General features: G+C 41.3%; 2 protein-coding genes across 2 annotated transcripts; one reads left to right on the top strand and one right to left on the bottom strand.

Annotated features, from left to right (window-relative positions):
• The first annotated feature begins 391 nt into the window (after positions 1-391).
• On the top strand, positions 392-14696 carry agpat2 (1-acylglycerol-3-phosphate O-acyltransferase 2 (lysophosphatidic acid acyltransferase, beta)). The gene is made up of 6 exons (XM_053648551.1): positions 392-1539; positions 6991-7124; positions 8933-9108; positions 11020-11115; positions 12232-12304; positions 12584-14696. Exons 1-6 carry the CDS (start codon positions 1364-1366, stop codon positions 12736-12738), a joined length of 810 nt encoding a protein of 269 aa, XP_053504526.1. The 5' UTR covers positions 392-1363; the 3' UTR covers positions 12739-14696.
• egfl7 (EGF-like-domain, multiple 7) lies at positions 14161-25046 on the bottom strand. Its single transcript, XM_053648549.1, has 9 exons — positions 24860-25046; positions 23960-24168; positions 21149-21268; positions 20835-20947; positions 20375-20470; positions 19776-19976; positions 17548-17624; positions 16903-17101; positions 14161-16426 (listed from the first exon to the last, which is right to left on the bottom strand). Exons 2-9 carry the CDS (start codon positions 24037-24039, stop codon positions 16407-16409), a joined length of 906 nt encoding a protein of 301 aa, XP_053504524.1. The 5' UTR covers positions 24040-24168; positions 24860-25046; the 3' UTR covers positions 14161-16406.
• Between the last annotated feature and the right edge of the window lie 44 nt (positions 25047-25090).

Here is a 25090-nt window from a genome sequence, read left to right on the forward strand (position 1 = left end):
CCTGAGTAACACATGATCTATGAATATGGAATGATGATGAATAAGATATTATGTAATACGATGATATTTCCGTTGGACAGGGTGAGTAGGCAGTTTGTTATTGAGGGTCCTAAGAGCTTGTGAAAAAAAGCTGTTCTGGAAACTGGTGTTCCTGATCTGGATAATTTCAGCATCTTCTGCTGAAAAAGAGTTTATGGAAATGTTAGGAGGGGTATATGCTACTATACTGGTGGCTTTACTGCCACCAGGCTGCAGCTGCAGACAGAGGGAGTGAAGCCAGCAGGCTTGTCTGTGCGCTCATGCATTTGGCAGAATGGAGATATTCAAGGTTCTTGTAGTCAGGGTAGATGAGACAGGTGTTCGGCCCCCTCGAGCCGGTTCCACCACTCCTCCAAGATTCATTTTACGGCCAGCAGCTCTTGGTTTCCAGGGTCGTAGTTCTGCTTGGCTGGGGGGAGTTTACGATAAATTAGTAAGACAGATACACAAGCGCTTACCCTACATGTTATGTACATGCATACTCTAGAATGAGAACATACAGTACAGTGTGACATATAGAGATTTTTCTAGACGAAAACCCACTGGCAGGTTTTGAATGATTTTGTATATATGTAATGTGTAACAGTTTAGCGTATGCGTTTGGTATTTAGTTATTTTTGTTTTTCTTTTCTTCAAAATTCCATGATCATATTTCCCACCTTATATATAGGGAGGAAACGTGCTCCTCGCCCCTGTCCTGTCGAACAGATTCCCCACAATGACATTTACACATATTAATTATTCAGATAGTTATTGTGCGTGAAGTGAAGCAATCCACAGCTGTTTGCTAAATTTCCTGTCATGACTGTAAAATAGTACGCTACAGTCTAGATAAAGGAATAAGGATGCTGGAATGTTCTGGAGAGTTCAAACGTATGACCTTGTTTAAGCTTACGTTCTTTGATTGTAGTAGTGCGTTATGTAAAGACATCATCACAACAATAGAGGCAACATCCTGCTTTACTTTCAGGTTAGTAGTCTCCAAGCGCACCTTAAAACCATGACGTGGAAGGTAAACAACGACAACCCGGAAGTGAATAGAAGCGCTTCTGCCGCGTGTGCCCTGTTTGGAGAAGCCCCCCTCCCCCTCCTCCGTTTCCTCACCGTTACAGAGGCACTGACTTCATCACGCGTTTTGTCAAACACCATTTTCGTCTCCCTCTGGTTGGCATTTCTGTTCCGCCTGCTTTGACGTAGTCGCCTTTGCTCAAGAGTTTTATCGAAGCGAAGTCCAATGTAGGCGTCGTTCAGGTTTCGCCTATTACACACAGTAAGGACTGATAAGTGTGTGTGAATGTGAGCGTGAGGAGGAGGAGGAGGAGGCATGGAGGTTCTGTGGTTTCTGCCGCTGCTCGTCGTGCCGGTCCTGTTTTGGACCAGCTCCACGTTCGTTTACTATTTCAAAAAATGCTTCTACGTCGCCTATATGATGCTGTTGGCCATGATCGCGATCCCCATTTGCATCCTGAAAAGCGGTGGACGGGACGTCGAGAATATGCGGTGAGTAATCAACGGGGCTTGTTCGACGTTGCACCGCGCCGTTAGCCAACTGTGCTAAATGTTCACGCGTCAAAACCAGGCTGGGTTTCAGTCTCGTATAACGGATTAAGTAGACAACCGAGTGTGTATTTCTGACTAAACCATTCAGTTGAGAGGAAACACTGGGACGTGGTAGTGACCAGCCGTAACGTGGCTAATTTATTGTAGCTAATACGTCAGTTGTAGATGATTCCGTGTCTCTCGTGTGAAGCCTTTTGTATGGATGAATGGACGATTGTAATGTCTGGCATCTCGGCTTGGACAGCCAGATGTTCCCTGGTGTTGCACAAGCCGACCCCAACCAGTTTGCTAGTTATGCTAAGCTATGTTCTCAGTCATGGCCTCCGGATTGACATTCCCAGTGTACTGTGGTAGTTTTATTTGATTCACTTGTCAGTCAGGTATTCACTCCCTATAAAACTGTCAAGTGGCGACACAAAACTACCAGTTAGGCCTAAGGTTAAATTCTTTAACGTGCTCACAGTGATGTTATGTAACAGTGTTTATGTCATGTTTGCTTAGAAGCAAAAACTACAAACTATAAAATATGAGGTGAAATGAAAGACATTTGCATCAATGCACACCTTTTCTGGATTGGCAGAAAGTTGTGTTGTTTTAGAATCAACTTGATGCTCAACTGGTGTTAAGTGGATTTGAACAGGGTTATCCCCCCCCATATATCCCCCCATGCACACCCCAGGTAGATACTGGACTGGAGAGCCACTGTACAGCTCAACTGATCTTTATTCTAGACCCACGAAGACCGCTGGTCTTGTGAAATCGTACTTGTGAGTTGTTTTGAGAGCGGTGTTGTTGGGTAACTGTGAGGAAATACGGACTCCGAGCCAACGAATGAGGTTCATGATTTTGTTTGCGACGTACGTATGTAACAGGTTCTACGCAGTGTCGCCAGATCGACCGAGTATGATAGTTAAAGCATGCTCATAAAGTCGCTAGGGGACTTCATGTACTAGTTTGCATGTTCATTTATCTATTGTGATCACTGGCATCATGGAATATTTTCACTTGGAATATAATTTTATCAGAACAGAAAATGACAGATTAGAATAGATTTGTTTTAAGTCGTTTGTTTCGTATAGAAAGAACTCGCCAAAACTGTTAACGCGTATGCAAAATATTAGCTATACTTACTATATCAAGAACACAGACAAAAAGTTCCAGTCAGTAGTCATGAAAAGTGAGTAATAATGAAACGGTACTCGCTTTTATTACCGTCTCCAAGACGAGAGTTTTTAAAAACGAAGAAGTCTGAGGGCGGGGCAAAATGAGTGAGTGGTCATTGGGAACAATGGTGATCAGTGATTGGTTGCAAGCGCAATGTGGTCAGAGATTGTACACTGGTGAGAGGAGTGAATCTGCTCTCCACAGTTTATCAGTAGCTGTGACGTGAGCTGGACAGCCTTATCGAGTTCAATACGGTCATTAACGTGTGCTCAAAAAGTCGCTAAATTTGTCACGGAGATCTTTTTTGAATTGACACCATTCCAAATTCCAGTTTCTCACTTCTGAGACCTAGGAAGCATTAACTGTTACTTCATCTCAGGAGCAGCCTTCTCATCTGTGTCCTCTGCTTCAAACACACAAGGTTCCAAAGCGTCACCCTCCATATAAGTACTGCCATCCTTGATCAAAGCCGTTGTGAGTGTCATCTCGCAGATCACTAACTAGCTGGCGTGGTCGTCAACCACACACACCACAGCACACGTAACTTACAGCAGCTGTGGTATTACTGAGTTGCATACATCTTGATTTAAATAATATAAACATATTTCATGTTTCAGGATTGGGTTTTTCTTTAAGACTAAAGCATCCAGGAAACACTCTTGATCAGACAGCAGATCAACAAAGCCGAACCAAGGTACCATAATGACGTTCACTGACCCAGCTTGAAAATGTTATTCGTTCAGGTCAGAAAGATATTGCATGTCATCTCAAAGATGGCAGTAAGTGATATTCTGCCCCTTAGCATTGTCCGAGTGGGCAGCTTTAGACGACCAGTCAATTATGTTGAGTTGGTGTATGAAGCCTGTGCCAAAAAAACTGTAATGAAGAGGGTGGAGTCTGTCTGCGTGGATAGAGCTATAGCTACAAAAATATCGCTGACATTCAGTAAAGCTGAAAATGCAGACTCTCGTTGCACAGTTTTGCATGCGACTGCTATCCGCTAGCGGTCAGATGCAAAACTATGCCACGAGAGTCTGCGCTGAAGGGAGGAGCCTTCCCTCTTTTATTCGTGAAAAGCTTGAGCCTATTAGCGAGCTACCATTCCGACACTTATCCCAACCGCGCTGTCTCCGCATTTGTTTTGTTTTCTTCTGTAGTCACGGTTTAATTCGCTCACAAGGCAAGTAAAACTGTCATGTTAAAAACGAGACACACCTCATTCGGAGGGATGGAAAAGTCCTCGGGACCGAGTACCGCATCATCGTGTAGACGCAAACTGCGTTCACGAGCAAGTCCGAAGCCCACCGTCATCCAGTTCTCATAGCTCTCCCGAATAAACACACCGGAACTCTTACGCCACTGAAACGAACACCTGCGCCCCATTTGAACCTCTCTCATCTACTACATCTGTAGGAAAGCACCACGTGCTGTCACGGATAATTAAGAGACACCGATGTACTATAGTACATTGCCATGTCACTGCCTGTGACGTGTGACACGACCAGATTTTAAACCCGCAAGATGAAAAAAGCTCAAAATGTATCCATTTTTTCCTCCAATTAAAATGAACAGATGCTAAGATTGTCTTTTATGATGTGCGACACATTCAGTTTTGTCCCTAATGACGTGCTACACACTTACACTAGGGCTGCACAGTGAATCGAATATCAGTCTCGATTATGATTCGGGGTTTGGTGATAAATAGGTTTGGTGATGATGAAGTCATTGTTCAGGATGATAACGCATCTTGCCCCAGAGCAAAGAATGTTAAAGCGTTTTTTTTCAGGAAAGGCACAGCAACTCAATCACATGGCCAGCAAACCGTCCGGATCTCAACTGAAAATAAATGGTGGAAATTTAAAAAAAAAAAAAAAAATCGGTCAATGACAAGTGTCCATCCTGCAAATCTGATCTGTCAACTGCTATTCCAGAAAGTTGGAACCAGCTTGATAGAGAATATTGTTTTTCATTAGTCAAGTTCATACCTCGAAGAATTCAGGCATAAAATTCTGTCATAAACGCCTGAGGAGGAGCAGCAAAGTGCTAGTTGTGATTTTATTTTATTTAAAAAAAAATTAAAAAAATTTATTTTGATTATTCCATAATTTGTTTTTTTCCTGTACTTAATCTGGAAAAAAAAGGAATTTAATTTTATTTGTTTGAGGTATGTTTCACTAGCCAGAATGTTCAGCTATTAAACAATAAATTGTCATCTGATTTATTTGCTACGAAGTTAAAAAAAAGTATGTGGTGATTCCATCATTTTTACATGTATATATGTGCGTGTGTGTGTGTGTGTGTATGTATGTATGTGTGTGTGTATATATATATATATATATATATATATATATATATATATATATATATATATATATATATATATATAAAATCACACACACACTTCTAAAAAAATAAATAAATAAATAAATAAAAGTGTGAATATCGTGGAAAAGTTTGTTTTTCCTGTAATTTCATTCAAAAAGTGGAACTTTAATGTATTCTAGATTCATTACACAAGAAGTGAAATTTCAAGCCTTTTGTTTTTTGTTTTGTTTTAACCTCGACGATTACGGCTTACAGCTCACGGAACTCAAAAATCCAGAATCTCAAGATATTGGAATAAAGAATTTATAATACAGAAACGTCGACCTTCTGAAAAGTATGTTCATTTATGCGCTCAGTACTTGCTCGGTTATTCAGACAATCATGCATTCAGGAAACAGGAACCTTTATTTTACTGTAACTTTATTTACTTGTTGTTTTTTTGTAGTTTGCTTATGTGTATAGAATAGTGATGGTCATATTCTGTTCTGTCAAGGCCATGTGTAACCGTGTAGTTGCACTTTGTCCTCAACACACCATTCCAGCTGCGGTTTATTAGAAGATATGGATCTATGTATGTACAAAGGTCCTGGATAGACCGAACTCAGCGTCACACACGGGTTATTTTACAGTGCAGTTACATGACGTGTGTTGTGACAGCAATACCCTGTTGTTTAAATACTAATTCTCATATTCACAAATACTGAAACATGTTTCACATACCAAATTTATCATTACAAAAATATATCTGGCTCTTTGAAGGTCCAGGGCACACTTCAACCCATTTGTGGAAAAACATATTTGAGAAGATGGGATAAGGAGCAGGAAGTGTTTTTTCTTATTTTAAAATCTTAATTTCATTAAGCCTGTGCCCACGGTACCCTCAGATTTGTGTGCTTGCTGACAGGAATGTGACCTGATGTGGTCTTCCGCTGTTGTAACCCTTCTGCCTCGGAGTTTGGCGTGGTGTGTGCTCTGACATGCATTTCGTCCCGTGATTGTAAAGAGTTTGAGTTTGAGTTACTGTAGACGTTGTCAGTTTGAGCCAGACTGGCTGAACTGCAGATCACTGGATGTTTTTTGTTTTACGCACGATTCTGATAAGTCTAGATTGTTGTGTGTGAAGTCCCTGGAGATTAGCAGTTTCGCATATACTAGCAGTTACATATACTCGCATGGAAGAAATATTTCAGACAAAACTCCTTCAATAAGCTGTGCATGCAGAGTACTTCTGAGGCTGGAAATTTTTCATCCTCATCATCCTGGTGGATGGCAGCAGATTCTTCTCAAGAATCTCCCGGTGAAGATCTCCATTCATCGTTCCTTCAGTTATATGAAGTCTGCCAGTACCATGTGATGAGAAACAGCCCCATACCATGATGCTTCACCTCCACACTTCACTGTTGGTGTAGTGTTTTTAGGGAGATGTGCAGTGCCAGTTCTTCTCCAAACATGGTGTGTAGTATGACCGCCAAAAAGTTACATTTTTCTCTCCCAGTGTTTCATCGGCTTGTCCAAATGAGTTGTAGCAAACTTTAAACATGCCTTTTCTTTAGTAATGGAGTCTTGCGAGTGAGCGTGAGCAGTGGAGTGCACTGCCTGTTGTTTTCTCTGTGACGATGGCACCTGCTGCCTCCGAGTGTTTCTGGAGCTCTTTCCGAGTGGTCCTTGGCTCTTGGCCTACTCTTCTGACTATTCTTCTGTCCTGCCTTTACCTCTCATCAGAGTGCTTGAGATGTTCAGATGTTTATCATCAGGAAGCAGCATGTAATATGAGTCTTGTAAAATAGTGGGCTATTTGCAGTACCACAAAACCACATTTCTTCCAGATTGAATACTATTGGAACTAAATTTCAACAAACTTAAGTGCCAACCCATGTGTGATTGTTTTTGCTTCTACAATAGGATCATTCGCTTCCTGGTTCGCCATGTGAAGTACTTCCTGGGTCTACGCTTTGAGATCATTGGCTGGGAACACCTGCAGACTGAGGGGCCTTATGTCATCATCTCCAACCATCAGTCATCTCTTGATGTGCTGGGTATACACACACACACACACACACACACACACACACACACTTACACAAAATAATGTATTCTCTCTTTAGACCTAAATGTTTAGACCCAAGTATAAAAATGATACTTGATACTATGATCGTGTATCTGTTTATTGGAAAATGATAAAAAGACTCAAAATTATTTGAATGTAAACAAAATGTGAAGTTGTGTAGAAATCTTTGCATGAGCCCAAACCAAACAAAGTTTTCTGCCAGATTTGCAAAAGTTTGTGCGTATGTTGATGAACGAAGAGGATCACCTGTAGTTTACCAGGCGTACGCATGGCAACAGCTGATTTACGTTCGTTGACACCATTAAATGCGTCTCACAGTGCTGAAGTGATTAAATGGCAAAAAAGTCTTTCTTAATGAGTCCTTATTGATCACACATACATTACAGCACAGTGAGATTCTTTTCTTATTTAGGCTCATGCCAATGAACATATGTATTATTTAACAGCACCTGAATACGTCAAAATCTAGAGAGAAATTACAGAAACAGTTAAATAAAGGAAGTGGAAGTGGTCATGAAAACCGAGGAGAAATAAAAAAAGATCTAAACTACACACCAAGTGCGTCACACAGGGGAACCGCTATTTTTAAAGTGTCTCGATGGATGAGCCAACTTTCATCCTGCGAAAATAGCGTACAGGTCTTAAACATCTCTTCCCTTTCACTCGCAGCAAGAGCGAAGGCTTCCTTCAGTTGAGACGTTCGTTTATGGCTTACGGCTGTGTGTAGTTTTATTTGTTCTAATCTATGGGTTTGTGTTGGCTCACTTTTTTTCTTTATTTTTCATATTCTTTTTAATACCAATAATACTAAAACGAAAATTTTCTCCATGGTATTGTTAGTCCCCGATTAAGTGAAGTAGCATGAGGATGGTAGTATAGTATAATCCACATATAAAAGTGCAGTAATCCATGCAAATGATATGATTTGAATGTACATTTGTTAGTCTTCTTTCGTGTGAAGTGAAAAGACTCGGAAGCTTGGGTAGGACGTCAAGTTTTTTTTTCTGGACTTGGAGGATTTTCCTGCATACCAAATGTCTTGAGTAAACACAATTTACAAATAAATCTGTTCATATCCAGCTTGATAGATGAGGTCCGATGTCGTTAATTCTCTTATTCCTGTTCATATCAGTAATAAGCTCAACACCAACGCGTTAATAAATTTATTTCAAATGTTGTAAACAGCTCCCTCTACAGGCTGAAACAACCTTTTTAATTGAATCTGAATCCCTGCGTGAATTTGAGGGGATTTGTGTGAAAATTGAGAGAGAGATTTTGTGCCAGCACTTCTCTCTGAGCTCTTAGATACATAGACTTCATTTATCCCGAGGGGGAAAATAAATCAGAGAAGACATCATGGCAGTCGGTGTTCAGACTGATGAATGAGACATCAGGCCCCTTTTCAGATATTCACACACTAATGCACTCGGTGGTGTATATACACTCACTGGCCACTTTAACAGGAACACCTGTACCCTATTAATGGTTTATTGGATGATCGTATGAATGAGCAGGGGTAAATTTTTCATAACGTGGAAAGATTGGAGAGTAGAAGGTTGGATAAAACCTTGAATAACTAAAAACTAGCCATGTTCAGAGGTTATATCATCACTGGAAATTTACTCACAACTTGCCATAAGAAAATGCATTTGAGACATGTGAAAATAACTTGTGAACAGCTACCTGTGTCAACTGTCTACCCGAGATCTAATCACCCAAGATTTCTGTTTGTGCCCAATCTTGATAGTTAATTCCTGGTTCTTTTGCCCCACGCAGGCCTGATGGAGGTTTTGCCTGATCGCTGCACCACTATTGCCAAGAAGGAGCTGCTGTGGGCAGGAACAGTGGGCATGGCCTGCTGGCTGGGGGGCATCGTGTTCATCAACCGCAAGAAAACTAGTGATGCTAAGAGTGTCATGGTCGACACTGCCAAGGTCATGCTGCACGACAAGGTGTGCTCCGCAAACCTTCAAATTAGCCATGGGGTGAAATTTAATTTAAAACAAGAATTGTTTTTATAATTAAAACTGTATAGTTGTTCAACATGTATAGTTTCATTTCTTCCAGCTTTGCTCTTTGGCGTCCTTGGGTGGGACGCTGTCCGGATTTGTCTCGTTTTCATTGTTCGAACCTTTAAGTCACCTCCAGTATGATGACCTCATTTAAAACTGTGCGGAGTTAAAAGAATAAATGATGGATATTCATTTATAAATAAATGTAATAAACAATTATCATTCACAGATTTCATCCGACCAGTTTTAGAAATGTTGAACTGTTAACATGTATTTTATTCTTTATTATTCAGATATACAGAGGTGCTTGAAAGTTAGAGTTTTCTAGATATCTGAATAAATATGACTTAAAACATCATCAGATTTTCCTGAAAAAAAGAAAAGTAAACAAAGGACTCAATTAACCAAATGAGACAAAATATTATACTTGGTGTTTTCAATCACTATGCTGACAATCAGGTGTGAGTGAGTGAGTGTGCTGTTTTATTTAAAGAACAGAGTTCTATCAAAGTCTGATCTTCACAACACGCTTGGTGAGGTGTATCTTGGCATGACCAGAGGACCACAGAAAGAGTTGTTGAAGCTCATCAGGCTATAAAAGGTTACAAAACCATCTCTGAAGAGTTTGGACTCCACCAATCCACAGTCAGACAGATTGTGTACATATGGAGGAAATTCAAGACCATTGTTCCCCTCTCCAGGAGCGGAGACCAACAAAGATCTCTCCAAGAGCAAGACGTGTAATAGTCCACGAGGTCACAGAGGAACCCAGGGTAACTTCTAAGCAACTAAATTCCTCTCTCACATTGGCTAATGTTCATGAGGCCACCATCAGGAGAACGCTGAACTACAGTAGTGCGGATGGCAGGGCTGCAAGGAGAAAGTCACCGCTCTCCAAAAAGAACACGTGGACAAGCCAGAAGGCTGTTGGAAAAATATTTTGTTGATGGAGGAGACCAAAATAGAACTTTTGGTTTAAATGAGAAATGTTATGTTTGGAGAAAGGAAAACACTGCATTCCAGCATAAGAACCTTCCCATCAATCCCATCTGTAAAATATGGTGGTGATAGTATCTTGGTTTGTGCCTGTTTTGCTGGATCTGGGCCAGGACAGCTTGCCATCACTGATGGAACAATGGATTCTGAAGTAAAATGTCAGGAGATCTGTCTGTGAACTGAATCTCAAGAGAAAGTGGGTCATGCAGCAAGACGAGGACCCTAAACACACGAGTCGTTCTACTAAAGAACGGTTAAAGAAGAATAAAGTGAATGTTTTGGAACGGTCGAGTCAAAGTCCTGACCTTAATCCAATAGAAATGTTGTGGAAGAACCTGAAGCGAGCAGTTCATGTGAGGAAACCCACCAACATCCCAGAGTTGAAGCTGTTCTGTACTGAGGAACGGGATAAAACTCCTCCAAGTCGACGTGCAGATGATCAACAGTTACCCCAAACGCTTATCTGCAGTGATTACTGCACAAGGAGTCACACCACATACTGACAGCAGAGGTGCACATACTTTCACCCCTCACAGATATGTAATACTGGATCATTTTCCTCAATACATAAATGACCAAGTACAATATTTTTGTCTCATTTTTTTTTCATTTGGTTCTTTTTGTCTACTTTTAGGACTTCTAACAAAGTCTGATGATTTACGTCATATTTATGCAGAAATATAGAAAATTCTAAACGGTTCACAAATTTTCAAGCGCCACTGTTCTCCATTCTGGCAGTACTAGTATAGAACTATTTATACTGATGATGTAGGATTCTGAAACAAAATATTTTAAATGAAATAAAAATATAACTGACAGGAACAGTTCGCTCTCTATATTTGTCTGTCTTTGCAGATCCGCCTGTGGGTGTTTCCTGAAGGAACGCGGAATCAGAAAGGTGATGTTCTGCCATTTAAGAAGGGCGCATTCCACCTAGCAGTGCAGGCCCAGGTACGTGGCTCACATTTAACACCAAGCACAGAGCTTGTTTAGTGCTGATTACACTGTAAATCAAGAGTTCTCAAGCTTTTCATGGACCCAAATACTGTTGCTACCACACATTTTATTTTATTTCCCTTTTTTTATTCGAAGACCTGAAATTATTGGTCTTAAAAAATAGTTGGTTATAAAACAACTAAATTTAAAAGGTGTTTGATGTGTGTGTATATATACACACACACACACACACACACACACACACACACACATGGGATCCTAACTATGTGTAGATATTTTCGAAACATCCGATGATCAGGGCCGTTTATATCCTGTCAATCAAAAGAGGGCGGGAAAACACGAATTTGTGCTGTGTGTAAAGAAGATGTCTTGTGTGGAATGACGACAAAACTGCAGTGTGTAATCTCTGCACTGATTAAATTCTACACCGGACGCCGCAGCAGTGAAGCGCTGCTTGCGCTGAATTAAAGCACCAGTGCACCGTCGAAAGATTTTTATCTTATATATAACTTGTATCTCTCTATCCGATCATTAATATTGTAATTCTAGCTACCATCCATGCTCCAGAGGCACACATGATGCAGCTGAAATAGAACTTGTGGCCCATTCAGGTCACTTTAACACAAGAGCGTATTGAATAAATATCCAAGACTAAATAAATGTCGGTAATTTAATTATTGGTCGGTTTTATTTATTTAAAAGTATTGTATAAATCAGGTTTACATGTATAGAACTCCACAATCACAGATGGTAAAAAATCTCCTGTGACCCTGTATGAACCTCACTATTCTGGAAGATGTGACTGCTGTGGATGTACACGGGTGAGTTTAGTGAACACCAGGAGGCGCCACTGTTCCTTTTGAGTACATTAACTTGAGATCACGCACACCTTCTCTGCTGGCATGGGATCTTTTTAGAAGGAACCCATGTTTCCCAAGAAGTTTCCACTGGAACTCTGGGCTGTAGTTCAGTTTTTAGCAGTGCCAGCTGAGAGAGCTGACCTTGGGCTATTATTAGCCTGGGAAGATAACATGGCCCGTCTGTGTTTATTTCAGCAATTGACCTTGTCTCTCTTTTCTCTCTTCCTCTTTCTCTCTCAAACACACACAGGCACCCATCATCCCCATTGTGTTTTCCTCCTATAGCAACTTCTACCTACGGAAGGAGAAAGAGTTCAAATCAGGTGAAAGACTTTATGCATTATAACTTTGGCACATTTATTCATCATACATGGTTTTCACCAGTGTACAGTCTTGATTCATTCATTTATTTATTTATTTATTATTTTTGTCAGATTAATTTGTCCAAAAAGCACAACATGCATTCTTAAACAATCATCAATGAGCCAGAAAACGAGTGTGTGGAAGGAACACCTTTCGGCAGTGGACCCTTTGGGATGTGGAAAATTGGTTGGTGTGCTATGTCGTTAATGGTAATGATGGTTTTCATCATTTTCTTATAGGAAAGATCACTCTGAAGATCCTCCCCAAGATTGAGACAAAAGGCTTGACGTCAGACGACGTGACGTCGCTCTGTGACCGGTCGTATGGCGTGATGCGTGCTGCCTTCCTTGAAATCTCCGGCCAATCTCAGTCCAATGGGCCGTCCAATCACTGAGCGTTTTGGTGACTCCATCTACTGTTTCTCTCTCATTGCCTCTCATAGCCGCACCGCTCTCTAACGGCTCGAGACTTTGCAGTCGTGGTGATTGACGGTTGCTGTGGCAACTAGACACTTCCAGCATCTTCTTCAGTGTCAATATAAAGCCACATTACACACACACACCTATATATATACATATACATATATATAATACACACACACACATACACTCAAATACACTCGTCTCTCGTTGAGACTTTTGGAAGTGCATGGGTGTGGCGTTAACTGAGGGCAACAACCTTTGACCTTGCCTATTGGAGACAGTCTGTTTGGAGCGTTTTTACAATATGTTTGTTTCAGAAAGGAAGATTTCTTGTGGATGTGCATTTATCATGCATGCCTTGGGACGCTTTGTCTGTCCTTCGCTTTTAAGTTCCTGGACAATTTCTCATGTTTTACAGTTTTTGCCTATTCCCTGCTATTCATTTACTTGTAGCTGATCTTTTAGGTCTTTTTTTTTTAATTATTTTATTTTTTTAAGTAATCATTTTTCATCTTGTTTTGGTTCATGTTTTATTGTCTTTTGCCATCAGTCCTGCCTTAGGACCCAGCCAATTAAAAGTGTACCTTAAATGTAACTACCACCAGTGACAAACTTCTACCATTCCAATCCTACCCCATAAAGCAGACGCTGGCAGATTGGGAGGAATTTTTCCACTTGATTTTACGCAGTATTGCTAACTGTTTTCCCTTAATAAGCCTCTTCATTGGAGTTTGCACTTAAAAAAAACAAAACAAAAAACGAAGCCTTTCTGTTGCTTAGCTTTATTTATTTGTGTATTTCAGCCTTTTTGCCTTTTTACCTTTTGTTCCTTGTTTTGGAAAAAGGTACCTCTTTAGCTTTAAATGTCAAAGGTAATTTACATGAACTGCAGTGTTGGATTGTACTATGGATATTGGCTCCTGGAAAAAAGGAAATGAAATACAGCCTATTAACATGTAGTATTTAATAATTTATTTTGCTTGTGAATTAGAAATAGCCGTTCCTGGTGCTGGTTGCTTTACCGTCATGCCCTTAATCTGTGTCATAAACTTATTCAGTGTTGCCAGATTAAACAGTATCCTCCACATCTGGCTATTTTTTATTCACCTGGAGTTGAAACAGATTTGGGCTGTTTGTTGCATTTCAAAGTAACAATTCAGGACCGGTTCCCTAACGGCGCGTCCGATCCGGCACACTGAACTCGTAGACAAGTCGTTCCGAGACATCTGATTAGCACCACACACACGTGCTATCTACATGCATGCATACGCTAGATCACGTTTCTGGCCTGATCTGTACTACATGTCTGGATAATTACAAAACCTTTGGTATTCATGTTTAATACTGCTAAATTAATATGCTGCCGGCTGTGAAAATAATAGTTTTTTTTAAAAAAATAACCTTTTAGTTACTAATTGTTTATTCAGAATTGTAATTTTAAAAAATGCCGTTTGTCATACTGGTACCAAAACAAACGCTCTAAACTGTATCTCTGGCGTGTGTGTGAGGTTTCTCAGCTAGCAGTCACAGCACTGTGAGTCGATTCGTGATCAGTGGCGGATGAGAGTCTTGAAGGTCGAATACTGGTCTAGTTCATCTCGTGTGAGAATGCGAGTCATGAATAACCAAATTTAAAGCGTACCTTACTAAATTGACTTATTCGGTTTGGACTGGGGACATGATATGATTTTAAAAAAGGTGTAAGTTTTATTTTTGGAAGCATTTTTGGGAAACGTAGCTGTACGGTCAACATTCTGAAAACCACAGGAAAAAAAAGATTTGAAGTCGTTCCTTGTTTATCTCTTCTTGTTGAAATATTTGCTTGACATTTTAACTGTGCTTATTGTTGTTGTTGAAACTAGGCATTTCCATACCTGTTTTTCCATTTCATTTGGGTTGAAATAAATATTTATTTCATTTGGAACGCCAAGCAGTTGTTCAGGGTTTTTTTGTTCTTTCCTAGATCCTCTGCCAGTGCAGCTGTGATCCACAAATCTCATTTGCTACTGGAACTAAAAAAAGCAGGAATCAATTGATCTCAAATACTTTTAACAGGCGTTATATGGCCAAAAGTATTTGGACACATGACCCTTACAGCCATATGTGGGCCTTCCTCACACAGTTGTGTAGAATGTCTTTGTATGCTGTAGCTTTACAGTTTCCCTTCACTGGAACTAAGGGGCCCAAAGATGTTCCAGTATGACAGTACTCCGACGCACAAAGCCAGCTCCATAAAGACATGGTTTGCCACGTTTCGAGTGGCCTACACGTATCTCTCACCTTAACTCCATTGGAACGAATTGGAATGCAAATTGCAGACCAGGTCTCCTTACCCCACATCAGTGCCTGACCTCACTAATGCTCTTGTGGCAGAATGGATAAATCCCCACACCCACGCTCCAAAATGTAGTGGAATGCTTTCCCAGAAGAGAGGACGTTACTATAACAGCATTGGGGGAGGAGGAGGGGGAAGGAAGGGGGGGGGGTCCAACTCATTAATGGGATGTTCAACATCAAACAGTGATATGGGTGTAATGTCAGGTGACCACATACACTCGCTGAGCCCTTTATTAAGAGAACTGGTTAACTAATACTGGTTAAAAACTGGTGATCGTTATAAATGCTGTTTATTGCGTTAAAGCAAACAAGTCTGTGCAACATCTTTACTTTGTGTATATGATCCGGTCGGGTCTGTTTTGATGAATATGTGTAACAAATAGACAAAATGTTCAGTGTGAAAGCCCACTGTAGAATCTGATATTACGTTAAAATTATACACAAAGGTCCAGTGGATCTGTGTAAAATACCTTCGATTAAAACAAATCTAATCCTTGTTTTTTTCCAAATGGGAAACTTTTTTTTTTTTTTTGCATTTCATTGCATTGCGCTGAATTTGTGCTTTTATGTCTGAACAGTGGTAAAATATCATTACGTAGAAATAATCCACACCGCAACGGGCTTTATTACGAATGGCTGCGGGATAAAAGCTGATAAGGAATTACAGTGATAAATGAATAAGCATGCCGTTATTGATGCTGCCAACACTGATCTACACGAAGCACTTCATCCTTCTAATCTAAGCAATAGAAAACTGGGAATAGAAATTCATTCCACAGAATACAGCTGTATGGTCACACGGACAAATAAGAGAACGTCGAGTATAAAAATGTCAAAAATTGCAGAAAATTTGTCGCCCATAGAAACGCGCACGTGTTGAATCATGAGTATTTTTGTCTTTGCAGGAATTATCTGTCTCACAGAGGTACTGATAGGGCTGTTGTAAAAGCTGTTTAGCCATGAGAGACCGCGTGCATACTTTATATCACCACACTGCTGGATTCTCAGTTCTTCTGACAACTGCGCTGGCTGCAAGTAAGATCACAGATTTATCACTCAGTTATATTCGTTAGCCTGGCTTGAGATTCTGCTTGCCTCGCTCACATGCTCGGGTGTGATGGTCAGGTGTCCACGTACTATTGACCGTATAGTGTCTACCGGTTTGATGATGGTCTGTTTAAACATGACGAAGTCGTAAAGTGACGACTGTAGTGCAGATTCCAGGGCTGTTCTTTCTCCTGAAGTTGAAGGCAGGCTGTGTTCCGGTTGCATTTTGCAGGTGTACCTTGTTTTTGTTGATCATCTAGTTTTCTTGGCAAGAGCCTGGAATAGAAAAAGTATGGGAAATGGTCACCATAATGTGAAAAACATCTATACGCAGATACCAGCACATTAAGGATGGGACAATATGCCATTGTGACCGTGTGTAGCGAGGACTGCAAACCTGACGCCACTCCGTACTGCCGCCATGATCACATGTCTGCCTTTTCCGCCCCGAATAACATTTTCAGTTGCAACATCAGACTATTTACTGAGACGATAACAAACCATGCTTTTGGTACAGTAGCTGATGCATAAACACATCATTTTGATAAAAGCTCTGTGGGAGGAGTCTGTAAGGTTACACCCACCCACTTTATATTTAAAAAAAAAGGGTCAAAAGGGGAAAGTAGAAAGTTACCAATTATAGTTCTGACTGGGAACACCTGATCAGCAACAGCCGACTGATGACACGCGTAACGTATTTAGATTCCACGGAAGGTTATTACTTGTTTTTATTGAGCATAACATACACTCACATGATCCAAGGCGTTCCTCCAGGAAGCTGACCTGTTCGCTGAGAGAGTCTATTCTGTCCAGCTGCCGCAGCGAGTGTGACAGGAAGTTAGTCTGGTCTGACAGGAAATCAGTCCTGTCTAACAGGAAGCCATTTCTGTTGGCCATGTCCTCCTCTGACAAAAAGAAAGTGGAGAACGGTGCGAGAACCATCTCCAGTTTCTATAAAGAGAGAGACACAGGAATGATTTTCAACCTATTGTTGTCTTTTATCGTGAGAAATGTTTCACGAAAATAATGAACAGATTTATTCATATAACTTCCCCAAACTTCCAGGGGGAAAAGAAACCTGAGGCGTATCAAAACAATTATTATTTCATCTCAAATAGAACTTCGTGAGATCACTGTGTGGGTTTTCCCTCTTGGTACCAAAAGGTCTTCGGTTCAACGCTGAGCTCCGGCGGTGCAAAATTCCTCATGTCTTCCCTGTGCTCGCATCGGTTTCCTCCAGGTTCTCTGGTTTCCTCCAACCGCTCAAAATAAAACCCCAACCCACTGGTATGTGGATTGTCTATTCCAAACTGTTGGCTACGCGAAGTTGTTAGTCTGTACAGAATTTATAGTCCATATGGTACCGAGTGTATACAGATACATGATGTGTGCATTACCTGTTCCAGCAGCTGTACTCTATTCCTGAGGATCTGGACCTCTTCTGTAACATTTGCCACCAGTCCCACATCTCCACCTTCAAACACATACACAACCATACACCTTCATGAGTTCTAAACCCCTCCCACTTTCAAATAAACGCTCCCAAATATTTAATAGATGTCTATCCAATCAAATTCAAAGGAATATCTAATGGTATATGTCTAATGTATCTCAAATAAATGAAATAAATGAAGGCAGATTGCCATAAACCACGATGACGATGTTGATGGTGAGGATCAAGTGTATCTGAAATAACCCTGTGTTTTCAGCACGTCCAGCACACACACACACACACACACACACACACACACACGTCTTACACACGTCTCAGTACTGTCTAGGTTTTTACTTACACCCGAGGTCTGAATACCAATGCTTGACATTTCAGTCCTAATCCTTACATCCTAACCATGCGCACTTAACTCCACTCTGAATAAGACCCTGCATTATTAAGAAGTTTGTAGACGTTTTATTAAAGAAACTTGTAGCAAAATAATAGTCTGCATAAGCAGTCCCTAAATTCCCTATAGAGCTGAAACAGCCCTGAGACCACAGAAACACAGCCCTTTTTTAAAATCCATTTTACGTCTTGTATTTGCCATTATTTTCTTTGTTTTGCATTTAAAAGCCGTCACGTTAACTTCTCCAGAATCTGCAGCGGATTTCATGGCTTCGTCAGCCAGAATATGACACTCCAGCCTTCCTTCTTATACAGACAAAACCCCAGCCCAGGAATGTTATGAGTGCTTTACAAATAGGTACGCACACACACACACACACACGCTCGCACGCACACACACACACACACACACACACACACACACACACACACACACAGTGTTACACAAATCACTAAGTAACAAGAGGAGAGTGTAATCCCAGTAGCATATATCTAACTGGCTGTACTCCAAACCAATCAGAGAACAGCTCCACTGCTTTGGGTCCTGATCGGGGCCTGAATGAGGGCCAGTCTCTTACATACTACACACACACACACACACATCCAAGTTAGATTTGACTTGGCATTATGTGTACACATACATCATATCTTCACAATCTGTCCCAGATGTGTGTCATTAGGGTTTTGCAAGAAAGTGAGGCTAAACATGTGCACAGAGAGAGAGAGAGAGCGAGCGAGAGAGAGAGAGATAAATAGATATAGAATACATGGTCTGGAAGAAAGGGGGAGGGGTTTAACCAAAACCAGGTTTAATAAAATAGAAAGAAAAAAGAGAGGTTGGAATTCCATGTGATGGATAAAAAAGGCGGTTATGTTTTCTCCTTCCTAGTGTCTGTCTGTCTGTCTCTCTCTCTGTCACTACTGTTAATCTCTCTCTCTCTTCCTCTCTCTCTTTCATGCCAAGTTTCATGATTTTCACGATCTCATACGGTTTCATTCTGTGGTGACAGTATTTACAGTATTTACAGTATTTACAGTATTGCCTGGTCCACACCAGAGGGTAACTGGCCTGACACGGCGTCTGATCTGATCGGAAGTGTTGTCGATCATGTGACTATCATGTCGCTTTATTGTGTGGGAACAAGACAAAAGAGAATTAAGAGGGAAATGTGGAGAAGGGATTGCTTGGGGAGACACGTGGGTGTGATGATTGTCTATTCTACAAAGATAACTGAAAGTAGAGTACTAAAAAAACTATCGTGGTATCCTGTCGTGATTGTTTTTGTTTTTGCTTTTGCTAACTGACCCTTTGGGAATGACACGCCAAATCATTTCTCATAGAAGCGTTATTATTGTGTTTACATTTTGCCCTCGCCATTCAGTACAAACTGATGTATGAAATAACTTCACGTGCACGACAGCAGAGGAACCTGATTGCCTCTTAGACTCCCGTTGGCTGTTTCTTAGCACTGTTCGCGCCACTAGCCGCAGAGGGACTCGCACTACACGATTCATTGAAGAGAACTCGCAAACTGTGAAAGTCATGTTGCTGAACTGCTCAGACGACATGCGCAGTCATAACAGAAGCGTTCAGTGGGTACTTGCTGAGCTGGGGGGACACGGCATCAGGGAAATTCGGGCTAAAATTAGTGCAGTGTGATCTTGACTTTTAGTTTGAATATTCAGTGACTCCTAGCCCAAATCTGTAGTGGATCACAGGGTCGATGTATAACACACAGCGTTCAGGGCTGTCATCTCTTGCAGTGAGTGCAGTGAATTTCTCACCTCTACTGTTATGTGTAGATAGATGACTGTCTGCTTCGGGATGGCCGGCTGCTGTTGGATGAAGAGGAAGAGCACAAAGGCTTACGCAAGATCGTCTGTCTTCAGCCAGACGGAATCCATCAGCGCACACACAATGATAACTTCCTGCAGAGTTAATGCAATGATGACTGCAACCATGTGCTCCCTTGCACTCATCCACGTCTAGCACACACACAGAGAGAGAGACCATTACAAAGAGGCCATCATTTTGAAATGGATGCTTCGGTTTCAGCTAATGGTCAGTAATTTTCAGGATTTTATACACTTGAAAATGTCTGATAAGTTCCGTCTGTGTGTGTGTGTGGGTGTGTGTGTGGGAGTGCGTGTGTGTGTGTGTGTGACCAACATTAATATAATGTAAATGTAATCTGAATTACATCTGTACGTATGTGTCAAATTATTTCTAGAATTGATTCTAGTTTGAGTCAAAGAAATAGTATGAGGAAGAAATATTTTGAGGAATAATCAGATTTCTTGCAAGCATTATAATAAAAAATATCTGTTGGTAGTATGTCAAGGTCATTTCAAGGTGTTGTGTGTTTATGTGTGAATTTGGGCACCTATCTGGCAGTAGCGTCCCGTCCAGCCAAAGGCACAGGCACAGTGATTTGGCCTTGTGCAGGATCCACCATTAAGACATGCCTGCACACACAACGCTGTAGAAACATGCACATCCAAACAGGGACACACACACACACACACACACAAGCATTTTATGATATATAGAGACAGATTTGCTGCTGTAAACTGTCTGACAGATTGAGACAAAACGCCGCTGCATTCGAGAGTACCAAGTGTGAATCAGTCCATGTAGACAATCATACAGATCCAGGACAAATGTATAAATTCTAAAGGGTTCACAAACTTTCAAGCACCACTCTAGCCATTTTAATGGTCTTGGAGTGGGGTAAATAACAGGAATGTCAGTGTAGATTGAACACTTTGTGGTATCTGAACAACGTTTTCCACCAGATCTGTATAAGTGTGCACAATGCATTACAGAGTCTCTGGGTGTGTTACCGTGATTACAGCTGACTGAGTGAACACGTCGCCATCCTGGACAGCATTCTGAGTACACGTGAGGGCTCAGCTCTGTCCGGCTCACCTGTCTGTAGGAGACTTTATACGCTGTCCTGAAACACGTGCATCAGATAGACGTTTAGGGTTTAATTAATAAGATAACCACCAAGCTGGTAAAACTGTATGCAGAACAGGAAAGATTTTTACACCCACACAAACACATCACTCGGCTGTTCTTTACATCTACAACACATACATACACACATACTCACAACCGGAGACTGATCAGTTCCAGCGTTTGTTTGTGTTCCTACTTGTATGTGCTACAGATGCGTTGGTTTAGACACATGGTGAGGTACGGTTTGTGTATAGGCTGGAGGAAGGATTCCGTTCTGGACACTACTCTGTCGGCTTTCCCAACACATACTCTCCTCCTGCAGGACACACACAAAGTTGTTCAACAAATACTAAGAATAAACGAATCAAATCAAACAAACCCAAAACCATAAAGCTTTTGTGCTGTCTTGGCACATACGGTCCCCTCCGAAACAATTGGAACGGCCAGGCCACGACTGAAGACATTTGGGTTTGAGATCAGAAGAGAGATTAGAATTTTTGCTTTTATTTCCTGGTATTTATATGTAGATGTGTTAAATGACATAGAACACAGCACATGTTGTATCAGACCACCCGATTTGTGGGTGAGTAAAAATACCGGAACACGTGACTGAGGTGTTTCTTGTCACCCAGGTGTGTAATGTTAGACTGACTGTTTAAACAAAATAGCTCTGAGAATCTACTCTGTGTTTTACCCTTCAGTTTCACCCGTGAAGACTGCCGTTGTTGTTAAAAAGGATAAACCATCATGAAGACCGGAGTGCTGACTATGGGAAAAATGAAAGCCAGTTTGAAACTGAAAAAAGAGGGAAAAATCAACCAGGGGTATTGCACAGACATTGGGAGCGTAGTCAATACCACCTGAGAAAGAAAGAAACCGCTGGTGTACTGAGCAACAGACAGCAAACGGGTCGGCCAGGGAAAACAACAACAGGTGATGACAGAAACGTTGTGACAGCTGTGAAGAAAACCACAAAAACAACAGTCAGCGACATCACCAACAACCTCCACAGGGCAGGGGTATCACAATCCACCGTTCAAACAAGACTCTGAGAGTAAAAATATAGAGGAACCACTCATCAGCAGTAAGCATCGGAAAGCCAGACTGGAATTCACAAAGAAATGAGCCACAAAAGTTCTGTAACCAAGATTAACCTCTACCAAAGAGTGGAAAAAGAAAGCTCCAGAACATACGAGCTCATCTGTGAAACCTGGTGGAGGTAGTGTCATGGCTTGGGCTTGCATGGCTGCTTCTGGAACATTCTCACTAATCTTTATTGATGATGGAACTCATGATGGGAGCAGCAGAGTGAATTGTGAAGTTTACCGGAACATTTTGTCTGCAGATTTACAGAAGTGTCGTATCACAGCAAACCAGTGACTACATTTCTCATCCTGCACTGCAGCCTACAAACATGGCCGCCATGGACCGCAATTCCCAGAACACTCACTGTCATTCTAATCACGCACACCTGCATCCAACCTCACACACAATCACCCTGTTTGAACACTAGTCCTTGTGAAGGATCACGTGTGTGTTCCGTATACCAAGCCGTTGTGTCCTAGTTTTGATCTTGTTCTAACCCTCATTCTCAGAGCACGTCTGTGTCTCACGATTTGCATTCGTCTGCCTGTCTCTCATATAATAAAGCTCTTATCTGCATTTGCATCTGTCCTAACCTCCATCACGTGAATTCCGTGACACAGAGAAATGAATTACTCGGGAGGGACTTTATCATGCAGCAAGACAACGATCCAAAACACACTGCCAACTCAACACAGGACATTATCGGGGAGAAAAGTGGAAGGTTTCAGACTGGACAAGTCAATCACCAGACCTTAACCCAATTGAGCATGCATTTCACCTCCTGAAGAGGACACTGAATGGAGAAACCCCCCCGAAACAAACCACAACTGAAAGAGGTTACGGTAAAAGCCTGGAAAAGCATCAAAACAGAAGAAACCAGCAATCTGATCACGTCAATGAGTCGCACGCTTGATGCAGTTATTACCAGCAAGGGATATGCAACCACATATTAAGTGTTATTTACTTCAAGGCTTCTCTGTTCTATGCTAAAACGTTTTATGTTTTATGTTGTGTAACACATCTAGGTGTAAATACCAGGAAATAAAAGCTGAAATCCTAAACTCTTGTCTCATATCCATCTTTTGACCTCAAACCCAAATGTCTTTGGTGTATAGCACAAACAAATGAATTGGCTTAGCCGTTCCAATAGTTTCAGAGGGGACTGTAGATCAGCTACCTGAGTAGGTGCATGCTTCAAAGGTCCCTGTCTCACTGGACAACACCAACATGTAACTAGGGCTGTGACTCTGGCCATGACAACTGCACCACTGTGGTAGTTTGCCACCACGGTGGTGGAGTCCCACACGCTGTGTAAATGTTTCTGCTTGAGTAGGCACTATGACAAGTAAACACCATCCAAAATCATAGCCAAAAAAACCAAGCAAAACGTCATACACAATAAAGGCCGAAACAAATAGTAAAAAACCAGACGGTGATAATCCAGCTGACGCAAGAGTTAGCAAATGGTTATAACACAGACAAGGTACACTGAGTAATAAGGAACATCTGCATCTCACAATCAGAGCGCTGCATTAGAGCGCGCATTAGTGGAGGGAGCTGGGAGCAGTGAAATCAGATCCTGAGCATCTGTTTATTACACTACTTGCATTAGGACTGCCCGGTTTATGAATACACCTTTAAATAACACTTAACCATAGTATACTTTGTGCCATCATGCATACTGAATAGACCAATCTTATTATCCAACAACACATGAAGAGGATGAGAAGCTTCTTCAAATCCGCATAATGGCTCATTTTCCACTGAAACTTAGCAATAAACATGCCAAACTCACAGCAGGAGCAGTAGACTTTATTATTATTATTATTATTATTATTATTATTATTAATATTATTAATTCAGCATGTCTGAATTAACACAAACACATACACACACCATAATAATTAAAAATGCTGGATACCCATGATGACCGTGGAACTGTGGAGTGCAACTTGCATGGAGGGAGAAAAGAAAAGAAGAGAGTATGACTGTGCCATACATCCCTCCCTCTTTTTCACACACACACAGGCACTGACTGTCTCTCAAACACACTCTCCCTCTCTTTCTGTCAGTGTGGTGTTTATGGTGCCTCTGGCAGGAAGAGGTCCGCTTTCCAAGTATTACTGCTATCTGAGAGAGAGAGAGAGAGAGAGAGAGAGAGAGAGAGAGAGAGAGAGAGATTTATGTTTCATGTCACAGAATGCTATTGATCACTTTGCTAAAATATTATATAACACTAATGCAAACAGATAAACAGTGGTTTCTTTCTGGCTTCTTAGGATGAACGATCACTTAGAAGAGCAGCTGTGTATTATCGGTTTAATATATATATATAACAGATAACTGCCAGAGAGAGAGATGGGATTTCACATCAGCAACTTCAGACCATCAGCATTCTTAAGGACATCCTTTCTAACACACACCACCACAGAGGAAGAGATTAGACTTCATCTAACCCTTCTGGCTAAAATTCACACCTCGATCCTACCAAAGACCCGATGCATTTTACAGAGAATTACCCCTGCATCATATATGAATGAATTCATACTCATTTTAAAAGGCGATACTGAGGTCAGTTTTTTGTGTAATGAGCTACAAACTTAAAAGTAATTTTTTTTTTTTTAAATGTTAATATCAGACGCATTGTGCAGCACCATGCTTTCCACTGCACCTCCGCACGGACGTACACCTGGACCTCAGTTACACACCCCACTACAAAACCTCTGGACAGTAACTCAACAGTTCTGCTGCAAGTGGATCCTCACCGCGCGCGCGTGCGTGCGTGCGGGCGCGTGCGTGCGTGTGCGTGCTCCAAACTTACGGATTCCGCCGGTCTCACGGAGTGTATTCCGTGCTCCCAGATCCGAAATTCCCACAAACACACAACCGGAAGTGTATTTAAATTCGTTAGGTTTGAACAAAATACGTCTATAAGTGCACATATAAAAATTGGTACAGGCGCGGCAAACGGTACTCCATCCTACTGCTCCTTTTTGAGAACTGTGTGTGTGTGTGTGTGTGTGTTGGAAGCATGCAGTTCTCTAGCCAAAAG

The sequence above is a fragment of the Ictalurus furcatus genome, chromosome 18, assembly GCF_023375685.1.
Source record: "Ictalurus furcatus strain D&B chromosome 18, Billie_1.0, whole genome shotgun sequence".
Classification (NCBI taxonomy): domain Eukaryota; kingdom Metazoa; phylum Chordata; class Actinopteri; order Siluriformes; family Ictaluridae; genus Ictalurus; species Ictalurus furcatus.

Excerpts from the sequence above, each read along its gene's own strand:
- egfl7 (XM_053648549.1), bottom strand. The coding sequence starts at position 24,039 with ATGTATGGCACAGTCATACTCTCTTCTTTTCTTTTCTCCCTCCATGCA. Across the intron at positions 17,625-19,775 it reads ATCTACACATAACAGTAGAG|GTGGAGATGTGGGACTGGTG; the intron begins GTGAGAAATTCA and ends ATGTGTTTGAAG. Across the intron at positions 16,427-16,902 it reads GGAGGAACGCCTTGGATCAT|GCTCTTGCCAAGAAAACTAG; the intron begins GTGAGTGTATGT and ends TTTCTATTCCAG.
- agpat2 (XM_053648551.1), top strand. The coding sequence starts at position 1,364 with ATGGAGGTTCTGTGGTTTCTGCCGCTGCTCGTCGTGCCGGTCCTGTTT. Across the intron at positions 1,540-6,990 it reads CGGGACGTCGAGAATATGCG|GATCATTCGCTTCCTGGTTC; the intron begins GTGAGTAATCAA and ends CTTCTACAATAG. Across the intron at positions 9,109-11,019 it reads AGGTCATGCTGCACGACAAG|ATCCGCCTGTGGGTGTTTCC; the intron begins GTGTGCTCCGCA and ends CTGTCTTTGCAG.